Here is a 26153-nt window from a genome sequence, read left to right on the forward strand (position 1 = left end):
TAAAATTAACTTTTGCATTTAAAGGTTCGTGTTGATTGCAGCAGTCTTGTTCATATTCGTCTTGGAAAAGTAAACTTTCAGCACCATGGACAGAGACCGATCCCTAATGACCTCACCCCTCGCCCCCCGTAGGGAAGCAGTGATGTTGGGATTCCTCTGAAGGTCCAATGTAAAGAAAAAGAGAAGACTTTTCCTCTTTATAGTCGTTTTTCTTTCTTTTTGTAGAGTGTTTGTCCTCCATGCTGTGGAAGCAGAGCTCCTGGTGGGGAGGGAGAGCAGAATCTTATGAATGGCTTGATGCTGAAGCTGATGAAGACTGTGGGAGGGGAGATGAAGGTTTTTAGTCGGCACAAGTAAAATACCAGAACATGGTTTAAAATGTCGTTTTATTGGTAAAGATGTATTAAAAAAAACGTTTTAGAAATTGGTTAATGAGTCCAGGACTTGGTGTCAGCTGTTGCTGCCACGTGTTGCTATAGAGCCCTTAAAGCGCACGCCATCCCAAGGCAATAGTATAGTGAACCGCAGTGACTTGCGTGTTTGGAGTGTCGGGTTTGGCGGTGTTCCGTGCGTCCTGCGGGGAGCGGGGGGTTTCTTTGAGCGCAGTCGAAGCGCCGCAAACGGACAGGACTCCATTGAGAGAATTTCGCAGCGTTAGTCATCGCGCCGTCCATCCATCCGCAGTGTGTAGTACTCGCCTCGAGCCTCCTCGCGCCGCTTGTGCTGGAGGATCCGGAGCAGGCGACGCGCCGCGCAGGGCTTGGCTGCGGACGCACGCTGCGCTGTGTGTCTCTTTCGGCACAGTCCACCGGCATGACCGCACGCCGGTTCGGTGGCGGCGGGCCAGCGGGTGCGCGGCTCGTTAGGGTGTTTGCGCAAGACGTGGCGAACCGACGCCAGTGACCGGCAGGTGATGTTTGCTCACGTAAGTCGCTCGCGTTTGATGAGGAGCGCAGGGGACGCGGCTGGAGGGTGCGCGCAGCCGTCGCAACGCCTCACCGGATAACCGCCGCTGTCGCGTCTAGTTCCTCCACGGATTTTTTATTTTTTTATTTTTTGTTTTCATTTTTTTTATTTGGGGTTGCTCGATGAGCAACAGATTCTGCACGACTGGGGTTCTCCACCGCCCAAATTAAAAGGATATTTGGTGCGTGTGCGTGCGTGTCAGTTCTTGTGATTCCCCTGTACGCGCAAGCCGCTTTTTTTTTTCTTCCAGAGAGGCAGTGCGCCCACCCATGCGATGCTAGCCTATTAGCTGGAGAGAAAGAGAGACGGAAGGAGAGAGAGGTTCGAGCCCCGGATTCGAGAGGAGGCGAATTTACGCGCCGCGTTTTGTCTCTCAGGAAAAGGAGAGATAAGGAGAGATAAGGCGGAGGGGGGGTGCTCGCTGAAGGAGAATGCAGCAATCACATTTTTAAGCATGCAGAAGCGGGCCGTTTCCGGTTCCTAGGCTGGTGTCCCCCCCCTTACCGACGCCAGCGGCCGTATGGGGAAAGCAGCGGCAGACACCGATGGCATGGACACTTCCACAACGTCTGCCGCTCTGCCCTGCCTGCTCTGCCGGAGCCCGTTCACCGCCGTCTCTCTCTTCCAGCTCGCTCCGCCGCCCAGCAGCACTGCAGCACAGCACAGGCTGACGGCATGAGGCTTGATCCAGTGCATTTCTCCATGCTGGTCATCGGGGTCTCCTTCGCCTGTTACGCCCCGAGTCTCAACTCCCTCCAGGACCAGGCGTACAGGTCCGCCGTGGTCATCGAGGGCGAGGTGCGCTCCTCCCCGGAGAACGGCTCCTCCCGGGAGCCCTACAGTGTGAATGTCAAAGTGCTGGACGTGTGGCCCCTCAACAGCGGCGGCCTCGTGAGGGAGCAGCTCGTGACCGTCGGGGACTTCGGCTCCGAGGCCCCCTGCATCACGGTGGAGAAGGACCACAGATATATCTTTTTCATGGACCCGACCACCGAGCCCCTGGTTTTCAAGGCTGCGTACGCCCCTGTGGACGCCAGCGAGCCGGAGTTGAAGAAGGATGTGGATAAAGTGCTCTGCGAGGACTGCGGTAAGTTGAAGGCTTCCCCCCTCCCTCCTCACACACCTGCCTGTACACTCACGGCGCACTGTAAGGGGCCACTGGAGCTGCCATGGTGATGTAAGGAGAGCCCTCTCCTGACGGGCCTCCAACCCGGCTGCTGGTGGGAGAACTTTTATGAGGGGATGCGCGCGCACACTGTGTCATGTTGGGTTAAGGATGAAGCAGCAGCAGCTCCTCTCCTTATGGAACTTGTGTGGATCCACAGCATCAGGTAACCTGCAGGAGGTGAGCTGAGCACGTGACTGGAGTCACAGCAGCAACCTTCACCTGCTTTCCAAACTTTAGACTTTCAGCCCAGCAGCTGGGACAGGTGTGCTTAAATAAAAAGAGAAGAGGAACAGCTTTATTCAACAAAAATATAAAAAACTGCTTCAACCCTTTTCAGAAGATGTCATCTAGAAAAAAACAACCATCAGTCAGCTTATTATATAAATTCATTTGAAGTTTTTTGTTCATGAAATACTTGTTTTAGAGTCACATTTTTTAACTTAATAGATCATTTAATTTAAAAAAAAGGAGAGGCACACAAGAGCACTGCTGCAAAACATCTGAGGTCTCTTCTCCCTTCAGGCCTGTGAGGAACGAAACATCTGAAATCACATGAAACAGGAAAATGGCAGCTTTACGATTGCCGCGCCGTCTTTAAATAGAAGTTCTCCTCTCAGAAACTCGCACAGATTTTCCAACCAAAGGATCCGCCCCCCCCCCTGTTTGACACCAAAGTGTGATGTTCTATTTTTGCACCCTTTGTATGCTAAAATTATCACGCCATTAATTGATGACATGTGCTGTTGCAATCCGTCTAAACACACTTTCAAAGCAGACGTCGGGTCAGGAGAGGAGATGTGCAACTTTCAGCTAAATCCGGCGCGTGCCTTCATCGCTGTGACAGACATTACATTGATCCTCATTGTTTCATCTGAATACATGCAACTGTTCGAGCAAAACGAGAATAAATGTTTGACTGAGTCAACGGTATTTATCAGATTATAATCTCTAAAGTACAAATGTTTCATTCTAACTGCTGCAGCACTGAATGGATGCAGGAAGGTCAAGTTAAGAGTTGTGCTAAAATGCAACAAAAGAATTGAAAATATGACCAAAAAGTAGAAAAGGTGCAGCTCAGGGATTGGCTAGCAGGAAACACACTGATTGCACCAATGTGCTGCAGACGTGGTCGGGGATTTCTAACCTAAACTGGACCTTTGTTTTAAGCCGTGTTTAGATTTATATGGATGTGAAAGCTCAAAGCAGCAGAAATGGAATGAATCCTTTCAAAGAGACGTCTTTACACATGATTTATTTGTACTTTTAAGCATCAATACAGCAAAAGACTTCATGATTTGCTTTTGTCAGACAAATGGTTTTATAGAAAGGAGCATGATTGGACATCTGACTGTCAAAGAGAGACTGAGAGCTTTAAGTGGGACTTTGCGTCGTTAAATGTTGACATTTTAAAGTCAGAAACACTGACTTCTGGCTGCGAGGGACTGTAAATCTTTTTGCTCCATAAAGATTGCAGAAGCATCTTCTAAAAGCAGAGCCAACGGTGATTAAATGGCAGGAGTGGCCAGCTCTGTCTCACTGTTTATGTCATGCAGTTTGCCATTGCTGGAACCAGTTTCTCTGTTTATTTACTCAACCAAACGCTCGGACCAAGTTTATGATTTAAGCAGAGACAACGCAGAATTCTAGTATCCTCTTCCAGGATCCTTGATGGATGGGATGCTGAAAAGTCCAATCATCTGATGAAATTCCTGGATGGAGGTCAGAAACTGGCTGCTTAGTCTGGATCAAAGATGAACTTTCATTTTAATCTGAAACTCTCAAACACATCTACAGTGAGAAGAAACGTGGATCAAATAGTGACTAAAATGAGGCGGAATTTTAAAACACTCACAAAAGTTTATTTTTTTCAATATTTAACACGTTTTGTTGAAATATTTAAAGTTTCTGTGTTATTATCACTCAAAATTGCCATTATTTGGAGCATTTGTTTACTCATATTTTTGCTGAATTTTGTGATAAAATAAATTTACGGAAACCAAAGAGCTTAGAAAATAAAGACAATTTTGAGTGAAGTTTTCTAAACAGTCTGAAAACAATTAAAATGTTTTTATTAAGATAGAACATGTTAGCAAATATAAATATCTCAACCTTTTCATTGAAAATACTCAAAAATCTAAGCTTTTAAAAATAGTTTCTGTCTCTTTTATAATTTGTAATACTTACAATATTTTTTTTAACTGGCCTTTCCTCTTATGTAAAATATTGACTGTTAAATCCATCTGTACAACAGAACAAATTAATTTGATTATTTTGCAGCACATGCACAGCTGAATTACTGGTACCATTTTAATGTCATGTCAGCCAGGGGCGGACTTAGCAGTTTGGGGGCCCCTGGCGCAAAATAAAATGGGCTCCTCTGCAGTGAGAGTAACAATCACTTTTTGAAAAAATCCTTATCGAGTTTGAAACCATAAATAACAACTTCATTGGTCCATAGTTGGTAGAGTCACTGTCAAGAATCTAAATGTTTTAAAAACCAAAACTGTTGCAGTCTGCACAGAAATTAAGCATTAAATATGCAAATACGTTCACATGATCATTCTTATGCCATTTCAGTGATTAATAACAGAGTTATATAATGATGGGCGTAAAATTCATTTTATAAGGGGCCCCAGAGGGTAGGGGGCCCCGGGCAATCACCTACCTTTGTCTAATGGTATGTCCGCCTCTGATGCCACCACAATAAAAATCAAACAAATAGAAGTTTGTTTGGTTAAAAAAAATCTTTAACTACATACATTTATTCATATTAATTTATCAAAGCAACATAATAAAAAGCTATTTATTCCCTTAATGTTAAAAGACAAACTGCACAATAAGTTTGTAAATCAATTAAATAAGGTTTAAACAATAAATTTAACACAACAGGCTTTAACATAGTATGTGATTTATAGTAAGTAAAGAAACAAATGTAAAAAAAGAGGCATTTCTATTCATCTATCCATAATTTATTCAAACTACTTGATCCCTTTTGGGGGCTGCTGGAGCCTATCCCAGCCGTCCCAGGGTGAATGCTGTTTTCACCCTGCATGGTTAGCCAGTCCATCACTTGACATTTATGCAATAGAAAAAAATATAAAAATAATATTAAAAGGAAATGGCAGAACAATTAGTGATATGAGTTAATTATAAAATCTTTATTTCAAAAATAAATGAAAAACAAAGATCCTTTCTGCTGCTGTCTCACATCGGATGGTTTTGGGATGAAATCTGAAACATTTTTGTTAATCCACATAAAAAGCTAAAATAGATAATTCTCAAAGAATCCTGACTAAATCATTAATAAAAAAACTGGATTAGTCAGCAGCTAAATTATTGATTATTATTGTAATGTTTTATATTGTGTGATCTGCAGTAGAGCAGCTTCAAGCATCAGCATTTTATGTGACTGAAAGAAAGACATTTAAATATTCATCTAGCACTGGAGGCTGCAGATGTTGAGTGATTGATGGGGTAAGTTTGTATAAAGCTGATGTCCCACAGTGTGCATTGTGCAGCACATCATCTGTATGATCAGCCGCTTTAGCTCCAATGTACCTCCTTGTTTCCCTCGTTGTAAATAACTTCACTTTCCGTTAAGAAGTACAAAAGCGATCCTGGTTGACATCCCGAGTAGTTAAAAGTGTGAGATGGGTCTCCTCTGATCATTCCTGTTGTCAAGTCTTTTAGATGCATTGACAGCTTCCTCCTAAAATAGCGTTATCTGATGCTCAAACATGCTCCTGTCACTGATGCTGTATCTAACACCACATACCTCCAGTCTCATCCCCCCTCCCCCCACACACACACCGTCTCTCCTCCTCTCCGACTCCTGCTGGAGCTGACTGGAGCTGGAGTGTGTGGTTCAGCTTATGTATGCCCTTCTGTCAGTCAGGCACAGCGAGGAGCACAGAGGGGAGGGAAAGAGAGGGGAGATCTTTAGCTTTGAAGCTACAAAGAGATTCTGCATTAGCTTTCGATAACAGCCGGGACTTTTTTTTATGCTATCAAACGAGGGAACACCAAGTTCAGAGATTCAGAGAATTTTTTTTGTAATTCAGTGTATTTTAAAGTGCAGAAAAGTTCAATTGTTCTGGCTCCTGACCATCTGTTTTATTTTTATTTGCATTTTTTTTGTATAGATCTTTGTGTGTGTTTGATTATATAGACAGATGTCTGATGAAAAAAAAGAAAAAATATTTCTGTTATATCTTAATTTCTGTTTCTGAAATAGTTTATATTAAAGATTAAAATTAAGATATATTGTTAGGGGGTAGGACTAGAAAAGTTTTTTAAACTTCTTCCTACTCCATTTCGAACTACATAATTGAGGTGTAATATTTTTTATTTATAATTTATATAAAAAATTCCCTTGTTGTTTTCTTGTTTTTTTTACCATGTACTTTGTATGTTCGAAATAAAGTACTAACTAACTAACAATGTGCTGTGGAATGAAGTCACAGAAAAAGTAAGCTTATAATTCCTATCACCAAGCTTAAACCTGTAATTTATTCAAAGCTAAACAGCTGTAGCAGAAGATATACTTGTGTAAGTTTAAAGATGCAGCACATTTGGTTGTAAAAATTCAATTTTAAAAGTGTTACAGTTTTTTTAATGTTGCAGTCAGTCTAGACTATTTCACCCAGTGTGCATTTCAAAACAGGACAAAAGTGTCTAAATGAGATGAAATATATCTCTTTATTAACACATGCCTGTTAAAGTTTATGACTATTGAATTCCTTTTTAAATCATCATTGATGAAATTTCAAAATTACTATAAAAATTCGGTATGGAAAAATGTATTTTAGTTCTTACCAGATCACTAATCTAGACTCCCAAAGGAGCACAGAATGTACCATTTTTGTTGCCGTAGCTGCAGTGAACCAACACCCTTTAGAAGTTAGAAGTTCCTCACTTCTAAACCACCAAATCACCTCAATTTTGGTTCATAATTAGATCACATAACCACTTTATTAGTTGAAATGTCAATAAAATTATGAATTTTAACTTTCAAAACTAAATATTTTTTTGCACATAAAAATACAAAGAAATGGCTTTTAAACACGTAACTGTTCTCTGTTGTCCACTCTCTTTCATTGTTCTTCGTTTTGGCTTCTCAGATCAACCTCATAAACAGTCTGGAGGTTGGGGCTGGGCTTTTTCAAGTCTTTCCTGTTGAAGGGGAGGAGCTTCCTGGACCTTTTGTGTTGCATGTAACATACTCTGTTTTGTATGTGAGCGCCTCATGAAAGGCTATCTTCAAGCACGTTTAGAATCACATCAAAACGTTTTCAGGAAAATGATCCCAAATTTGACTTTTTTATTGTCTGACCATACAAATAACTCGCGTGTTAGCTTGTGTTGAGTTGAGGAAAACAGCAGGGAAGAATGCCAGGACATTTTGGGTTGTTTTTGGTCACTTCCAATGCAAACTCAGATGTTTCAACGTTCAAGGTAGGAAGAAAACAGAGGACTCCTTGTTCTCATTGTGCCGTTGAGGTTGGAGCCTTGAACTTCAAGGGAAAACCAATGAGATTTTAGCTTGTGGGACCTTGAAGTGTCTGTTGGATGGAATATTTGGAGAATCTTTTGGATCTGACTGATAGGACCTCGGAAAAATGTTGTATTTTCCCTTTTAAGGATCTTGATGGTACTTGGACTGCTTTGGTTGACATGTCAGTTCAACATTGGCTGAACTTTTGGCTGTCAGAAATGAGGCTATGACTGAATTACCGACCTTATCCCTAACATAAATTTCTATAAATAAACAGCTATTACCCAGTCATTCTATTTGTCAGAATAACCATTCTTTTATCTCCTACCTGTTTGGAAGTTCTTGCTGATCCAGGTTTTTTTTCATGATATATTTTCTTTATTGCAAGTTATTCAAGTTATTAATCAATCGGATGCTTTAAATAAAATTAGGTGGCACCAACGCTCCAAAAACTTGATTGACAGGCTTTATGTAACCCGCTTTTAAGTGATAGGGCTGTGGACTTCCAACAAAGTCACTCGTGATTGACGGGAGTGGTTGCCATAGAAACATCGACTCAGACCAATCGCTACTTACTGACGTCTTTTGGCTCCAATATTGCAGCGTCCGAACCAAAAAAAAGAATGACAGCTGAATTGACTTAATTTTGTTGGACGTGTAAGCATTTTTATTATCTATGGATGACGTCATATGTGATTGGTCCAGTTCTCATACAGTCAGTCTTCTAGAACCACTCTAAAAGGGATGTCAAGAATTAGTTGACGACATTGACTTATTGATTATAACAAAAAGTGTCAATGCTGATTTGGTATTGTTGAATTTTTAAATGATTATAAAAACGACCAACAACAAAGTCATTGGGATCGCAAAGCACTTTTAGAGGCGGTGTAGCCCTTCCTCAGCCATAGAAGAAGAAGACATACAGTACAAACTTACATTTCATGCTGCATTCACACCAGCTGCGTGTGGTGCGTTCAAGGACACATTCTACAGGGTTTTATGAATGCACATCCGGCCAGTGGTGTTCACACTGGACTAGCGCAACATGCAGATATCGACAGGAAGAAGATTCTTCATCTTTTGTGTCTTTACTGTTTATTACCGCTCGTCCACCACCTACAAATCCTGCAAATCTTGCTCCAGAACTTTTTGTTTTCACAGCTTTGTACCTATAAATGTCGGTCTTGGAGTCATATTAATCAAACCAGGCATAAACCGCAATTATTAATGCCTCTTTCGTGATCATGTTTACAACGGTTGGCACTTACGGGTTTTGAAGCGGACGTTACTACCAAATCCGAGTCCCTAATTGGTCACAGTGCTGCGTTGCTGTGATTCGGCTTGAAAATGTTCAGCGTGTTTTAAAAGCATTGATACCTTGCAATTTTTGTGAACGCACCATACGCTGAGGACTAACTGTACAATACATGACAAATACCTCCACGGACCTAGTACCGGCATTATCACCTTCTAATTAATAAAAATGCACATCACCTTACGTAGACAATAATCGTGGACTAATCAAAAAATTAATCACTGATTAATCGACTACTGAATGAATTGTTAGAGACAGCCCTACACTCCAGGTAGTTCAGGATTGACTGGACATTTTTCCATCTGTCTCTGGGTCAGAGGCTGAGGACGCTCTGGACAGGCCATCATGGAGCCACTCAGCCATTCCTCTCACTCACAAGTTCAAGCCAACCTCACCTGCTGAAAGAGAAGTCCCAGGCAAGAGCAAGAGGAGCATTCTGTCTGGAATCTACCTCTCAGCTTTAATGCTAACGCTCACATTTTAAATCTGGATCTTATGGAACCAGAAGTTCATTTAATTTAAAACAATTCATCCATCTGGGAACACAGTGTATGTTTGCACTATTTACATTTTTGTACATGGCTTTCTTCTGAATCCTCCACATTCAGGTTTTTGTGGAGACACAGTCTGTAAAAAGTGCGATGAAGACAATAGTACACAAACTGCTTTCCAGTGATCGCTGAAACTCATGCAAATGTACACACTTCATATGGTGTGAAAGTGTGTCTGCATAGATCCACTGGCTGAATCGGTGACTTGATAAGACGGTGTGTGTTTGTGTGTGTGTGCGTGCAGTCTCTCACTTGTCAGTCTCATCTTTTTGCCTCTTTGTTGCGTTATCTGTGTCTATTTCAGACACTCTCTGTGTGTTGATTTCTCTTCTGTTTCTCTGTCCTTCTGTCTCCCTCACTGTCCTTGTCTCTATAGAGCATTATACCCTTGCACAACACACAGACACACACGCACACACACACAGCAATGCCAGTTAGCTGTTGCTGCTGTGCTGCAGATGCCCCAGTGTGCTGTCATTAGCAGAGAGATCTGGGGCTGCTATAAATTATGCACACAGAATAACAGAAGGCTGAGGATTTCTCCCCTCTGCTGCCTGCATGTGTGTGTAACACTGAAGTACGTATAGGCCAAGCCTTCACTCATTTAACGTATGTCCTATCGATGTTGTAATGATGAACTTAGCTTGTTGAGCTCTGCCTATCTGTGCACTTCTCTGCTGGCTTTCAATTGTTGAACTCTTGTCGTTGTGCGTCCTTTGCTTATTTAGTGTGTGCGTTTCCGTGTGTGTGTCTCCTTGCTTGTGAATAATGTATCAGCACTCATCTTTTTCAGTAGTCAGCCTTAGTAGAAAGCTCCAACACATGCCTCTTAAAGGGACCGGCCCGTTGCCACATGGCTCAGTTTGTGAATGAGAGGGGGTTTTGTGTTACCACACTCACACGCACACACATGCTGATGTGCTGCATACGGTCATGTAGCTGCAGCTGCACACACCCTTCTTACTGCATCAGCTAATGCTTGTGTCAGACTGCATGGGCTCAGATGAAGCTGTGGCTGTTTCCTCTGTGAAGACTAGTTTGGAGAATTTAAAAAAAAAAAAAAAAAGTTTTTTTTCCCCTTCAAAGAAAACAAAAAAAAATTGTGTTAAACTCTCTTTCCAATGAAATGGTGTTTTTTTTACATGTTCTTGTAGAATTTTTCTCATGATGGATGACACATATAAAGAAAATTAAGGTTACTGCAGTTTGAAAAAGCCTATAACAGTGACGTAAGTGTTACAGTCAGGAGGCCACAAGCTCTTTGCTCCTCTCCATTCTGATGCAACCACTTGCAGACAAATAAATCCATGTATGTCTTCGTTTTCCTCACCTGAGCTGGAATCTTGCTCAAAACTGTACGACTCATAGCTCCAATATTGCTCGCCATTTTTCTTTCAGCAGTAATGTTAGGTTGGGGTTGTGAGGGGTTGTAAGCTAGTGGGAGATAGTATAAAGGGTTATGGGAAGTCACGGTCGACTTGCTCCATGGCAACAGTCCCACCCACAACTCGGAAGTGAACTATTACTACTACTGCTCTGAAGAAACTTTGGACACGTTTTTTTGTTATTATTTTATCTACAAACGGCATAATCATAATTAAAAAAAACACTGGGAATACTTTTATAAGAGATGATTGGAGTCTGGCATTAAAACCAAGAGAAATTTATTTCTAAAATGAGATATTTTGGAAATTTATTCAATAAATCCATACATTTTCTAAACTTGCTGAATCACGTTTGTGGTCATGGGGTTGCTGGAGCCTTTCCCAGCTACTGTTGGGTGAAGATGAATACCCTGATCAGGGTCACACAAACACACATATTCAGGTACAATCTACAATCATTAATTCACCCATAAAGCATGTTTTTGGACTGTAAGGAAGCTGGAGCACCAGGAGAAAAACCCAACCAGTGCCTCCTTAATATTAGACTATGATGGTGCTAACAACTAATCCACCGTTCAGTCTATTATGGGTACTGTAAAGTGAAATGATTTATTATTACTTGAGTAAATTAGACTATAAGATTTATTTAAAAAAAACATGTTTTTTTTTGCTTGATTTAATGCTCTTATTGCACTCCAGTGCAGTACCCTTTAACACCGCAGATGTCACCTAAATATCACTTATAACTCTTTGACAATCGTGAATGTTCTGATTCTGAAGTGGAAAATAGCGCAACACTACGCAACACATTACTTATGGAAAGTTTTGCATAACAGTGCAAAGTTGGTTTTCTCCACTTCAGAATCAGCTGTAATTATTTTTAATTGTGTAAACAATAAAATAGGATCTTCTTCTGAATGTATGAATAAACTGAATTGCATCATTTCAAACTAAAATCATGGGTGAGATCTCCTCCTGAATTGTGGTCTCTCTTACAATCTACCCGTACAAATATCTGAAAACCTGTGAGCTATACAGGGAAAATAATTTATTTAAAAACTTTTCTGGGACATAAAAGTACAAAAACACATCTTGAGTTGTAAGTCAGGCTATCTGCAGCTAGAAGGGTGGGCTATTTTTATTCGTCTTTGTTGTGCCAATCTTTGATAGTACAGTGTTTTCATCTGTTTTTCTGATGCTGATCTTCTTCTTCGTGTTGTCTTTTAACTGGTGCAGGTTTGTGCTGGATAACAATGGAGATTTGTGTGTTCTACGCTTTTGTTTCCTGTTTGTATGAAGACATATTTGACCATAGAGGACTGTATTTGCTTCTGAGAATCAGACTGTGATTCGAACAAATATGCCACCAATTAATTAAAAAAAGGAGTTGCATTTCCAGCAGCTCCTCAGCAGACTGAAGCGCTATTTTATGCCAACTAAGATAAAATCCTGTAGATATTCAAGCTGCACATGAAAATAAATCATGTCATGCACCAAACCAAGAGTGTAAAGCTACTCTTACTAGGCTGTTTTATTGATTTCTTTTGAATAACCTCAACCTATGAATGCCTAACCTTAACATCAAAACTCAAGGAAATGCATTCAAATATATCTGACTCAGACTCATGGATGACACAGTTTAACTACAAAACTAACCTGAAATACCGTAACCTACCTTCACTATTATTCAATCAATCATTCTTATTGTGGAAAACCTTTTTTTTTTGTGGTACGGTCTTTCATAATTTCTTATTTTAGGGGAGCTGGAACTTTTTGTTTTTTAGATTCATTTATTACAATATCGTCCATAGTGAAAACTTTTTTTAAAAAAATAAAGAACACTTTTTTTCTCTCAATAAACACCATAAGATATTTTTAAATGACAGTTTTGTAGCATGTTTTAGCTTTTTATCTTTAACAATTTTCTTTTCTCTGTGTCAATTATTTAGAAATTTCGCCCAAGCTAGTTATTATTTTGTGGCACTTTCACTGTCCTGCTGTAATGTTAGGGTCTTAGCCATTGAAAACATGTAATTATGTGTTTATTTTATTTTTTTGTGTTACAAATCACTTGATTTGTAACACAAACTAATAAAGGAAGTAAACTCGCAGTAGCTGTCACTGGTTTAACCCTTTAACACTTGAGGTGTTGTCTATATAACACACTCTTTGACATACTTTAACTCTTTGACCATACACCAGCAATTTGTTTATTAAGTGACAAATACTTCTAATTTTCAGCTGCTCTCACTGTGACTGCAGTTGGTCTTATGCACATCATATTTCTTGATTGGAAGGACTTGGCTTTTCTCTGTCTCAGGATCTCGTAATTGCATTAATTGCGAAAACAGTTGAAGAGTTATGGCAATTCAAAGAAAGTCAACTCTGGAGCTAAAGATTTGGTGTTAAAGGGGTAACCCCCAGTCCAACCTCTTTATGCTGCGTGTCAAGTGTTATTGGGTCAGTCTGACCTATTACCCTACCATAAATTTGAGCCCAAGAGTTCTCAGTTTCAAGATGGACACTTTTCACGACTGAGCTGGATTGATTGATGATATAGTAGGAGCTAGGTAAGGTATTACGAGGTATTAATAAATGTCTGAAGACAGGTGTTAATATTTAATTAAGTTATTAATGTTCTGAATTAGGAGGCGAGACCTTATCAGTCTTTAACAGATCATTAGACCTTTTGTATTTTTCCATCTGGTGCACGTATGACAGTTTGTATCTGGATATGGATTTTTCCAACAGCAGGTATTGTACTATATATTCACAAACTAGTTTTTGTATAAGACTTATGTTAATTTCCAATACATAATAGTGGATTCATAACCAATCTAACCCTTATAAATTGCAGAGTATTCTATATTTCTCGTTTTCTTTAGAAATGTCTACACACTCATTGCTACTTTTTTCTTTAAAATGGGTCCTCGCAAACGGTGTGGGAAAAGGGCAGTGTCATCTGCTCACACGTGGAGTAAGGCCAAGCTGGCATGGTCAAACATCCCAATTTCCTGATCGAGGTAAAAGGTGGAGACATTGCCAAACCTCTTTGGAGGCCGGCAGAGTTTTTCCACGGTAAAAACAGAAACGGTTTGTCACAGAGAAGGATTTGCTGGCGTGGTGCGTGAAGAACTCATTCTGCTACTTGCTACTTAGCAAGTTTTCCCATTAACACCAGGGATCAAGCTTAATTTGAATCCATATTTTTCCGTCCATCAAACTGCCTGAGTTGCTTTTGATCACTGATGTTGCTTCCTCGTTGGCGGATAATGAGCTCTTCTTATTTTTTTGTTCTTTTTTTTTATCCTTTTCTTTGTTTCATCCATTCAAGCATCTTTTAGATATTTTTCAGCATGTTCTCTAACCTGTTTTTTTTTTATTCTTTTGTGTTACCAGAGGTTTGCATCATAAGGTAAATCTTCTTAAATTACATTCATAAAATAATTGGTATATTGTTTTTTGTTACTTCACTGGCTCTATTCCTACTGTAGTTCTCTTTTTTAGTGGTGATAGTAAATCAGACTTCTGTTAATTTAGACATATAGTACATTTATTTTATCATTATTGCTCAGTTTTATCTGACTTTGCTAAAATAATGTCTCAACAAAATGATTAAAGCATGTTTTTATGTATCCCTATAAATTATTCTCATTTTGCGTCAGCTGGAATCTCAAATAAAACTATTTTTTGTGGACAAACTTTTCCAGTTATCCTTTCTTAACATCATAAGGGATGCGGGATACGGGATACACTGATTTTAATACAAATATTTTAACGTCCAAACGTTTTGTCGAGAAAAACAATGGACATTAGAGGAGGAACGGAAGTACTTGAATCCTGAAAGAAATTTTTGGAATTCTGATCTTTAAATTCCTAAACCACATTAACACAAACTACAGTTGGAATATACTTGATACACAATGTTGAAGCACTGCAAAATCGTCAAACTCGCTTCTTCTTTCACAGCTCTATTGCGCTACATGACTGATTTGGTCTCATATAATCCAGCCAGGCACAAACTGCAATTAATAATTTCTCCTTCTTCTTTTGAAATGGTTTAAAATCACTTTGGTGATTTAAAAAAGAGGCTAACTTTATTTCACTATCAAATCCAAGCCCTTGATTGGATCAAAGTTTAACTGGTGTAACTTTCAATGGGCGTTCAATGGCTTCATAATTTGGTATGTAGAGCCTGAAAATGGATTTCAGAAGGAGAAATGTGCATATATCTAAGTTTATGTAGACTATTCAATGGAAGTGGCTGCTTAAATGCAAATTGCCGAGCTGGGTGTGAATGTAGCATTAGCCAAACTAGTTTTTTTTTTTTTTTTTTATCTGATTCCTCTGGTTTTGTATGAAGTTTTTCACCTGTAAAAAAATCTAACAATTTTGACTTGACAAAGTTTAAACGAAAACGACGTCTTTGATTGCTTTTTCTGGCACTGAATCTGTCCAGGGAAAGTTGGGCTTGCCTTAAATATTTAGAGGCTCTGCAGTGTTTTCCATTTTTTTGAGGGTTTCATTGTGGGGCTTCTGGGATTCAGCTTCAAACAGTATGGCACTCGCCAACATGCAAAGATGCCAAGGGAAGATTTGATCCTCAATAAACCTTTTTTCAGTTCAGAGCACAGCGTTAATTGTAGTTGACACAGGAGCAGCAGTAAGGTTTTGCTTAGTAGTTCCTGTCAAGCTAAGACTAGGGAGTCATTATAGCTGTTTTTTGTGGCTAGCACCAGTTGAAACTTTATTTGAATAACATATAAACAACTAGATAGAATTTTCATGTGAAAACAGGACTTGTGAACTTATTCACCACCCTCCACTCATACCCTCCTGATCCTCTCCAGGGTCTGCTAGAGTTAGAACTAGTCAGGTACCTTCCCAGGGTCACACATTTATTCCTAAAAAGGCACTTTTACAGTTGTGCAACAGCCTAGCAGGCATGTTTTTAGATCATGGTGTGAAACTGGAGTTCCCAGGGAAAACCTACCAATGTGTGGTTTCAATCCATCCAGCTTTAAACTAGTGAGCACCTTACAAGCTCACATTTTTTTTTTTTCATGGATGTCAAGAAGGTGTGAGGCGTTTCAGCTCAGATCAGGCCAAGTCTGTTCTCTAAAAATAGTAAGAACAGTGCTCAAAGGTTAGACTTATGTTCTACTTAAAGAGAAATGACATCTACGGTAGAGTCCTCCCAAACATAAACCCTGGTGTTCCAGTTGCCAAAATTAAACCAATTAACCTTTATGCTTTCTGGTTTGCTTTTGGTTTGTATTTACAGATGCTGCAGATTTGTTAGTTTTCTGATTGAATATAATATTAACTTTTACGAATAAAAAGTTTATTTTTATATATACATTTATGAAGGGTGTAAGAATTCCTTTTTACGATTCGATTTATATCATAATTTGTGGATAACAATACGATTCATAGTTGAAAGTGGTTCATTGATGATGTTAGAACATCATTAGAACATTTTAAGACATTGCCCAGCCAGCAAGGCAAACGGGCCCCATGTGGTTTAAAAGTCGGCAGAAAATTTGACCTCGAATGGGTTTGTCTGCCGTTTCCATGGTGGCCCCACCTGTCTTTTCCCACATTGACTTAAGTGGCTACGCTAGTCAGTCACCCGATGGACCAGCAGACCGAGCTCCACTGTCCAGGGTCCAGAAGAACTAGCAAGGTCGCAGCCAAGGCTGCGTGTCCCCGGGCAGCGGAGCCAATGTGGACAAACACAGGTGGCTCCACCACGGAAACTGTAGACAAACCCATTCGAGGCCAAAGTTTCCGCCTACTTTTAAACTATGATGGGCACCTTTGCCTTGTTGGCTGGGTATATGGTCATGTCTTTGCAAAATTCAAAGTGTCTCCACACATTGGACTGCAATGATTCCCAACCCTCCTAACAGAACAGTCTGGTTGGATCTTAGGAATATAAATTGATTCATCAATAAAGATGATTAATCGTTACACCTCTAAAATGTACTTAGCATTTGCAAGAACCAGTAGAAAATGGTAATACAGTTTCAGGTGGCATAATTTGACGAAGCTACTGGACTTTTTTAATGCTCTGGTACCCTTTAGAAGTACTGGTCATGGTAGTTTCTCAACAAAGTTTCATTAAACTTGAAGGTGGCACATCTACAGTGATTTACATGACGTTGGTGTAGACACTGGAAGACCTTTAGATGTTGGAATTTGCTCGAAGAATTTGTATTTCAATTTAATAGACATGGCACAGTATTAGAACCCAAGATCTGTCCATCCTTAAAAGAATATTTAGTTCATTTATTTGCAATTCTGGCTCCTCCGTCTGTCACCATTTCCCCTGCCGATTGCACCATCTGACAGAGGAATATTTCTGATGGATCTTATGTGTTGGAAAAGTCAGGGTCAATGCCAGTGCTTGGTCATATGGATGTTTAGTTTTATTAAAGTGGCAGAAGGGTTGGATGACTGGATAAGGGATTTTTGACATAAAAGACGTAGTAAAGATCGTCAGTCCACCTGAACCTGCAGGAACCGTACATTCGACACTCCAAAACGAAAAGAAACACACAAAAGAGCTGCTAATAGCCGTCTATCTAATTACGTTAGATTTCCTGTAATTATCTATCTGGAGAAGACACTGATGGAGGGACACTATATTGGGACGTATGTTGCCAAGCGCTAAATCGCAGCGTCTTTCCATTGAGCTTTAAAGTGAGTTTTTGGGACCGCCTTGACTGTGTTGGCCTTTAAAGGGGCAGTAAGACATCATCTCTTCCCTATAGACGCTTTAATTCCCTATAGAGGACAGACGTGATCAATGCTCCAATCCCCTTATCAAATGAACTGCGTCTGTTACTCTGCATTACAAGCCTCCGTTTAATGATGTTAGTGTGCTTTTACTAGTGTGTGGAGAGGCGAGGGGGGGGGGCAACAGCAGAATGGATAGCAACAGGAAGAGAGGCAAAGGTGAGAGAACCGAAAGTGTTGACGAAAGGAGAACAGGAAGAGACAGATAAAGAAAAAAAGAGATAAATGGAGGGCATGGGAGAACAGAATGCCACATGAAAAGGAGAAATCTATCTATCTATCTATCTATCTATCTATCTATCTATCTATCTACATCCATCCATCCATCCATCCATCCATCCTTCCTTCCTTTTGTTTCTCTATTTCTGTTCTTTTTTGATTTCTTCTTTTCTGTCAAACCTTCTCCCTGAATCTTTCCATCCTCCTCCTCCCTTGCTTTCTCTCTCACACCCACTCCGTTCTTTCTCTCACAAAAGACTGTACATCTGGAGAGGAAGACGGCCTTTTTCTGTGTGTGTGTATACATAATTGTGCGTCTGTATAAAGAGAAAGATTTCTGTTAAAGTGGTTTGATGTATTTTTTTTGTTCCTGCTGCCAACAGCACAGTGATAAGACACAAGGTCAGAAGCAGTGTTTTTTTTTTTTTTTGTGCGTCCTGCAGAAGGGAGCTCACACATTTGCAGGGTTTTCTTCATTAAAGGTGGACTTTGTGGTCAAGCGCACGCTTCCTGCTCTCACATTTGGAGGCTTGCCTGGAGCTAGATGCTGTGCGGAGGTGAGTCGGGTGATGCGGCGTGGAGGCCCGAGGTGGCTGCTGTCATTCAGCGACCAAAGCTCATGTCACCTTTCCTTCCTCTCACACACACTCTCAATCTTATTTTCCCTTTCTCTTTCTGCCTAACATCCTCTCTCTATCTCCTGCGCCCTCCCTGGTTTCCATGGTGACAGCTGTGCGCTGCAGAAATCACACTGATCCGAGAATGAGATAGAAGGAAGGAGCTTCTCTCTTTTGTGCGTGTACACCCACACACAAACACACACAGATCACTTTTCTCCTCACATGTACGTTTCATAAACTCTTCGGCTGCAGACCAGCACAGAGCGCGCTCAGACGGTCCACGCGCTCAGGCATGTTGCTGCCACACCTGCCTGCAAACACACCTAATTGGTTTGTCTTCCATATAACTCACTCTTATTGGATCATGGTTAGCAAGAAATTAGATCAGCTTTGTTGATGCTGGCTTTGCCGGACAGAGACAGAGAAGGATGAGAGGAGGGAGGCACCATCACCTGACCTTGAAGAGAAGCCGCTCTAGATGGACGGCTGATGGGAACGCTGGTCACATGCGATTGGATTGCGAGACGGCTCGGTCACACGCTATTGGCCATACAGTCGTGGCTTTTTTGTTTGCCTTCTCACAGCGAAATCCTCCCATTACTCAGTGTTCTAGACAGCTTGGATCAGCAAGTTGAAGTGCACGCACTCATTCAATGCAGAATACAATCACACGTGTCCATCCGGCTATCCAATAATGGCCGTGGTGGTGTACGCAAACTGCACGTGTCTACAATCACATACATTCTCGGTGCTGTGAGAAGCCTCTCCGGAGTGTAAATTGCAGCTGCACAGTTAGGCTTGTTACGGCTTGCGTGAGGTCTGTGGTGTGTGGGATGTGTGAATCTACTCTAATTGTGTTTGTGCACATGTATTTCAGACTCTTACACTACCATTTTTTCTCATGCAGTTTACAGAAAAAAAAACTGCGTTGCTTTATGTTTTGCTAAATTCTGAATCCATCTCAACCATAACTGTGATTTTTTTGGCATCTTGGCAAACACTACCATCAAAAACAGCTATTTTAGAGGAGGATATATATGGGACATGGCAGGGGACGGAACATCTACTCTAACTGAGTTAGCTGAGCCAAAGGCACATGAATAACGGTGCTGCTGCTCCATTCATCTCCTCCAAATCCTTGATTGTTTGTCCAGCTGGCAGTTCACATCTCCGTACAAAATGAATATTTTAAGGAGAATGTATTTTTAAAACCCGTTAGATTGCTCTACTGTATGTCGTTAAGTTGCTTTAATGCAGAAACACCCGATCGAGGTGAAAAAAAAGCATATGCTGACTCCTGGGAAGGCCTTTTGCATCGCTCTCTCCTTCACACCAACTATAGGGGTAAGGGGAGGTGTCACTGAATCCTTCATGCTGAGCTTTTAAAGAGAAGCATCTTTTAATGAATATGCAGCACAAACAACTGCACCAAATGGTGGTGCAGTTGTTTGTTGTGCATATCCTGCAATGAGGATCTTCTTTGTAACTCAAACAGGTTTCCAGAATCATGAAAGAAAGAGCATTAATCTGCTATTGCATCTACAGACTACATCACTGTCAATTCCTGCTGTCTGATTTTCCAAAAGCTTTTTGAAGAAATCTGCTGTCCACTTCCATCCTCTGACCTTTAGGGGTTCTCTGTTTTCTTTGACCCAACTCAGGTCTTCAAGATCCACCACTATTCTAGTATTCCTTTCCATTTTAGCAGCTGGTTTGTTACATGAAGATACTCCCCCGATTGCAGTATTTTTGCTGCCAGTAAGGCAGCGATGGCAAAGAAGCAGCAGGATGGGAGGTCCTAAATACCACGGCTGGGTTGCCCTCCTCTGGAGTTTTACATTACTTCAGACATCATTTATGGGTCTTTTGGAAGCAGCTGTTTGCTTGGGTTGGAAAGGCTGATAAAACTTGTTGGTAGGGGTGTAATATTTAATCAATTGATTGATTTATTTTCCTACGACCCAACCAAATCGATCTAACTGAGTCAAGTTGTTAATCAAATTGAATGAAATCAAGATATACCATTACTTGAACAAGATGCACTTCAGTAAAAATATCATGAAAAAATGGGAAGAAGAAAATTATTAAAAAGAGAGGTATCAGAGCAAACAGAATGTTTGAGGAAAAGCTTTAGATACATGGCAAATATTAAAATAATCCAGATATTACTTTGGAAATCTATGATATATCACTATTTTGTAAACAAAAATATCCTTTTGTTTTTCCCTAAACTTTTTTTAGAACAGTTTAAATATGAATTTATTGTCCTTTGCAGCAGTAAAATAAAATTCCCAATAAATACTAACTTGTCTTCACAATAATAACATACACTTTAAGGTAACAAATAAACAAAGCTCCATTTAAGAACTAAAATGCAGAGTATACCATTTCAAAGAACAGTAAATTTGGAAATGAAAATTCACAAAGTGGTATTTTAATTAAGTTTACATTTATGTCATAGAATGTTTTCTCTTTGAGGCACAATATAAACTTTTCTCCTGTTATTATATTTATTTTCTCCTTCTGCAGGAGTCATTTGTGAGTTGAAATTTCTTGATAGTTCGCATTTCGTCCCATTTCTAGTGAACACAGCGCCTTACAGTGAGAAGGTGCTGGTTCAATTCCCAACTGGGACCTTTCTGTGTGGAGTTTGCCTGTTTTCATCACACTTGTTTGGGATTTCTACAGGCACTCGGGCATTGTCCTACAGTCGGAAAAACAGCTTCATCGGTTAGTCGTTGTTTCTAAATTGCCCCTTATATGTATGTAAAAGAGCCGCCTTCACCTTAAAGTGACTGGGTCTTCCTGATCAGGACAGAGGAAGTTTAGAAAATGGATATAACTGTATTCTGAACATATAACTCCCATGAGGATCTTTTAGTTTTGTATCTGCTTTTTTGTTTTACTATTTACTAGCACATTCTATTCTGCCAATGCTTCAGAAATATAGTTAATGCTGACTAAAACGGTCTTCTGGTTCTGGACCTGGATGGATGGTGGCCCACATGTGGAAGTGTCCGCTCACAAGTTCTGTCATATTGCATCTCCTTAGCTGCTTTTTGGATGCTTCAAAGTACCAGAAGTTGGAGATCCAAACTCAAAGATGGTCAGGTGATTTTAGATGAATAAAGCAACACTTAGCTATATTTAAACATAAAAGTAAAACTGTCTGCTTTGCTTTTGAAAATAAGCTATTTTTAGGACTTTTACGTCTTTGTTTTTTGAAAAACAAAGAAGAATGCTTTGAAGTTATTTTTAAATGAATGTGCTCATACAGGTAAGAGATTCTCTGATCAATTTAACCCTTTTTGTTTCACTCAAAATACATTTCATGAACAAATTTAAAAAAATAAGTTTTTTTCAGCATTTCAGAGGGGAACTGTTCTTAAGGCGAAAGCTCCAGGTTCATCCATGTAGCTTCTGCAGACTGACTTCCACTATTAACTTTCACGCTTTGCTTAATATAAAAACAGCTCAAACTCCCCACGAAACAACCCTGTTTGGTTTGATGGTCAAGCTGCTGAAATTCAGAAAAGAAAAGTCCAATAAAATCCCATGTAAATCTTTTTCCCTCTTTGACTAATAGCTGACTTATTTGCAAACTCATTGTTAGATCAAAATTAGCTTTATGACATTCAATATGTCATGGTGCATAGAGCTGTACTAACATTTATTGTGATTAGATAACTATGATGAAATAGGCCATTTTTTCTTACATATATACATCTCTCATTTCCTTCTCACGGGTGTATGCCTGAGAGTGAGTAGGCCTGCTTCAAAAATTGGTAATAACGTTAAAGGGAGCTTTGTCTCCGGGCTGCATGTACTTGTATTACATTACAGTTCAATAGCAGGAAATCTTTCAGCTCCTTAAAGTACACATGGACATGATTCCAGGTAAAAACATCATAATAAAGCTTTATTAAGACATCACAGGTTTACAGTTATACTTCAAATAAATCTAAAATTGGTGAGGTTTAGTTACTTGGTTAACATGTACTTCAACTGAGTATTGTGCTAGTTACTGTTTTACATTTGTAGACTCTAAATACTTCTTTGGTGATGATTGGTTCAATTATATTGTAGTTTTCTTGTTAATTTTTATAAAGTTTTGGTTTCTTTTTTTTGTTCGTTCTGTCAGGTTTGCGTTTCAATCATTTAACCCTTTAACTCGGATTGAAGCACATTTTAAAGACCTACTCCAATTAAAATAATGTTTTTAACATGTTCTTGCGCATTTTTTCTTGTGATGAAAATTAATCTTAAAGTAGTCTTTCTAAATATTTCTTTCTTAAATGTCTTTTGAATTAGGTGCAGACGAGCTGGCGTCTGACGGCTGGATTGATCCAGTTTTGCTGTGTTTTACCGGAAATGTAAGGTTGCGGTTGTAAGAGGCTGTAAGCTAGCAGGAGACAGCGGAAACAGAGGGATGATGGGAAATGGGAGTGGGATTGGTCATACGTAGACATACTGGAAAAAGTTGTAGTCCTTATACGTGAAATTTTCACAGACGTGTCATGAATGAACCACAGAAGACGTACAAATAAACCAAACAAAGCTCAGATAAACCTAATGCGTCATTGAATTTCTTCACTTTTACAATCACAGCAATGGACAACTCGCACCTAACAGCAGACTAAGAACTGGTGTAGAATTACACTGTCTATTTAAAACAAAGCATTACCATGCCATGGTGGGTGCTGTCCATAATGCCGATGCAATGTGATTTCTGATTTCCCAGTGCTCTGATTGTCAAAATGAAGAAATTCAGGTTTATTTGATCTTTGAGTAGTTTTTCCTACTTTTTGTACTTCAAGGACCCTCGACGAACATCTACGCACATCGATAAATGAGGGGCGCTTAAAATACTTATGTTTGTACGCATGTATCACAAAGGAACATACGTAAAATGTATATAGTGGCAGTGTGACACAGCCTTTAAGGCGGGTTCAAACTGGTAAAGCACAGATGAAATGACCATCATACTCTTTGTAGAAAGTTTCTTGCAGAGCAATCATGGGAAAAGAGAACAGAAACGTGAGAATCTCTTTGAAATGACCACTTAAGATAGTTTAAGGAAATTAATGGGACACTCAGGATCTGTGAACAAAATCTCCTTTTACCAGTGTGTCTTTTTCTAAAGAGCTGAAAAAAATCAGTTGTCGATGGAGCTGTTATATTTGAAATGTGTTGAAGTCACAGCTACCATCCCTGCATTACCACAGTGAAATCATGCATAAATTAAAAACACAACACTGTAGTCTCTGTAGACGCCTTCATACTTTGATAAGCAAAAGTAAAGTCATGTACTGACATGCTTTTCTGCATACATATTTTACTGCGTTTTGTTAATGGTTTCCCACTGCTCCATTCTCTGTGTTTGGTGGCATTTTAAGTTAATTTACTTTTGATCATTTCTAATGTATTTACTGACTGTAGAACGACGCAACTTGCCTTTGAAAAGTGCAGTACAAACAAACATTATTATTCTCTGAGGTATTTTGTCTTAGTAAAGCTAAATGTCAGATCCATGCTGCTGGAATTAGCCTAATGTTGCCCCTCCCACAGTAAAAACTCATCTTTTTTTTCCACATACGGTACGCTGTTATTCAATTAGAGTTCTCATGGTTTCCTAATTGTTTTCTGCAAAATATCCAAAGCAAAACGTTGAATGAGAACCACAGGCTTCCTGCTTGGTTTGCTGCAGAAAACAATTCATCACCAGAGGAGTAGATTGAGCCGGTGAGAACAGTTTTTAGGTATTTAAAATAAACTGAAACTAGTCTTTATGTTCTACTTTCTTTGATATTTGGACATCATTGCATCTTTTTATAACCTAAGATATTAAAACTGATTTACATATTTGATCATCTTTATTTATTGAAAAATTTACAAAAGGTGTGGATGTCCTTTTTCCATTTAAAGTTTAATTCTTGTCAGAAAAAGCTAAAACTTTCATAAAGATATGACTATAGTTTAAAGTGTGTAACTCAATAACAATATAACAATAACTTTATATTATTTAATATTACTATATAAAAATGTCATATTTACAATCCAACTTTATAAGTTTTAATAAGCATCTTATGTAAAAAAGAATAAGTGGCTTTTTAACTGTAAATTCTGTCAAAATATCTGTGATTTTTTTAGATGCAATATTATACATCTTTACAGCATTTTTTCTATTTATTTTTGTAGTATTTTTCTATCTCCCATTTTAGGTTTTAAAATAATAGCTAATGTTTGTAAAGTTTGAGATGTAGGTCGTAGAGCTTTTACTGGACATATTTGTTGTTTGAAGACCTTTACCACATATATTTGCTGAAATAAAAATGTATTTTTCAATTTAATCACAAAGCTGGTTCACAAACTAAAGTTAAACGTTTTTGTTAGACATCCTCGTGTCAAATTCCTACTTTTAAAAACGATCAGGTTTGCCTTTATCACCTATTTCCCGAACGGCCGGGTTCCTCTGATGTCATTTCCTGTCAAGATGGTGATGGTCAGAATCTCAAAAATAGTTTTGCAAAGCCTTAAACCTTTTGTCTATTTTTGTTTACAGCCATTGGTTTAACACTTTGATTAATATTCCTCTAATCATTGATTTGTTTGGACTTGGTTTGTCATCCTTCTCTGATGTGTCGACACGTTTTTTTATATTCCTTGGCAGAATGTAACTCACACGGTGATGCTGCCGATCAGCAGACTGCCAAAGCTCCTGCTTTGATGCAGGTCTGAAATCCGACTGAAGATACTCAAATGTGATTAAAGCCGCCATCCACACCTTTAAAATAATCATTCCACAAAGCTTTAATTAGGTTTGTATTTCTCATGCATGTTAAAACGTGATGTAATTCTGAACTGATCGCAACTTTTGACGTCAAATTTACTGTTCGACACCTTGACTCCCTGGCCAAAGTTCTATTGGATTTCGTTCTTTGCCACGTCATGGAAAACATGGATAATGTTGGGCGAGTAGCTTGAGTTTATATGTTTTGGAGAGCTCTGTAGAGGCGCCGGCTAGCCTGTCGCTGTGTCTGGGTTCACCAGATCATTCAGTGTATCTCCCGGTGTGGTGTACTTCACTCTTTCTGCAGGAGCTACGCTTCGATTACGGGCATTTTAATTGTTACTTCCAGCTGTGTGTGGCCCAGTTGGAGCATTAACTTGAGAGGGGAAAAATAAAACTGTAGGATCTTTTTATTATTGTCTTGATAAAAATAAAAACATCACAAGCACGTGGAGCTGGAGCAATCGCACCCGCTGTGACTGGCAGCCTGCTGTGTGGCCACCTGCCAGTGGGGGGGCCAGCATAGCTACATTGCCCAGGGACCAACAGCCGGGGTGGCGACCCAACTAGCTCTGCCGGGCCCTTGGTGGTGGCGCTTTCTAGCTCTGCCGGACCCTGAGGAGCTTGCTAGCTCTTTACATTGTCCATGAGCTGGCTAGCGTAGCGGGCTCAATCTCTCCAGCTCCATGGGCTCTGTGATAGACTGGCGACCTGTTCTGGGTGTATCCCACCCTCCCCCATCAGTAACCAGGACAGTCTACGGCAGGGGTCTCAAACTCGCGGCCCGCGGGCCATTTGCGGCCCGCAGGATGATGATTTGCGGCCCCCGTCTTCATATGAAAGA

At 39.7% G+C, this 26153-nt stretch overlaps 1 protein-coding gene across 3 annotated transcripts in view; it reads left to right on the forward strand.

The window, feature by feature from the left end:
• The window catches only part of nrg2b (neuregulin 2b), a 68103-nt gene continuing 41950 nt past the window's right edge, over window positions 1–26153 (forward strand). For 2 of the 3 annotated variants that reach the window (XM_024283000.2, XM_024282999.2), the window contains exon 1: window positions 1–2053. In XM_024283000.2, the coding sequence (XP_024138768.1) occupies window positions 1642–2053 (412 nt within the window). In that variant the 5' untranslated portion in view covers window positions 1–1641. The remainder of the gene's footprint in view (window positions 2054–26153) is intronic. The other variant, XM_024283001.2, reaches the window with a different exon arrangement.

Source organism: Oryzias melastigma, linkage group LG10, assembly GCF_002922805.2.
Source record: "Oryzias melastigma strain HK-1 linkage group LG10, ASM292280v2, whole genome shotgun sequence".
NCBI lineage: Eukaryota > Metazoa > Chordata > Actinopteri > Beloniformes > Adrianichthyidae > Oryzias > Oryzias melastigma.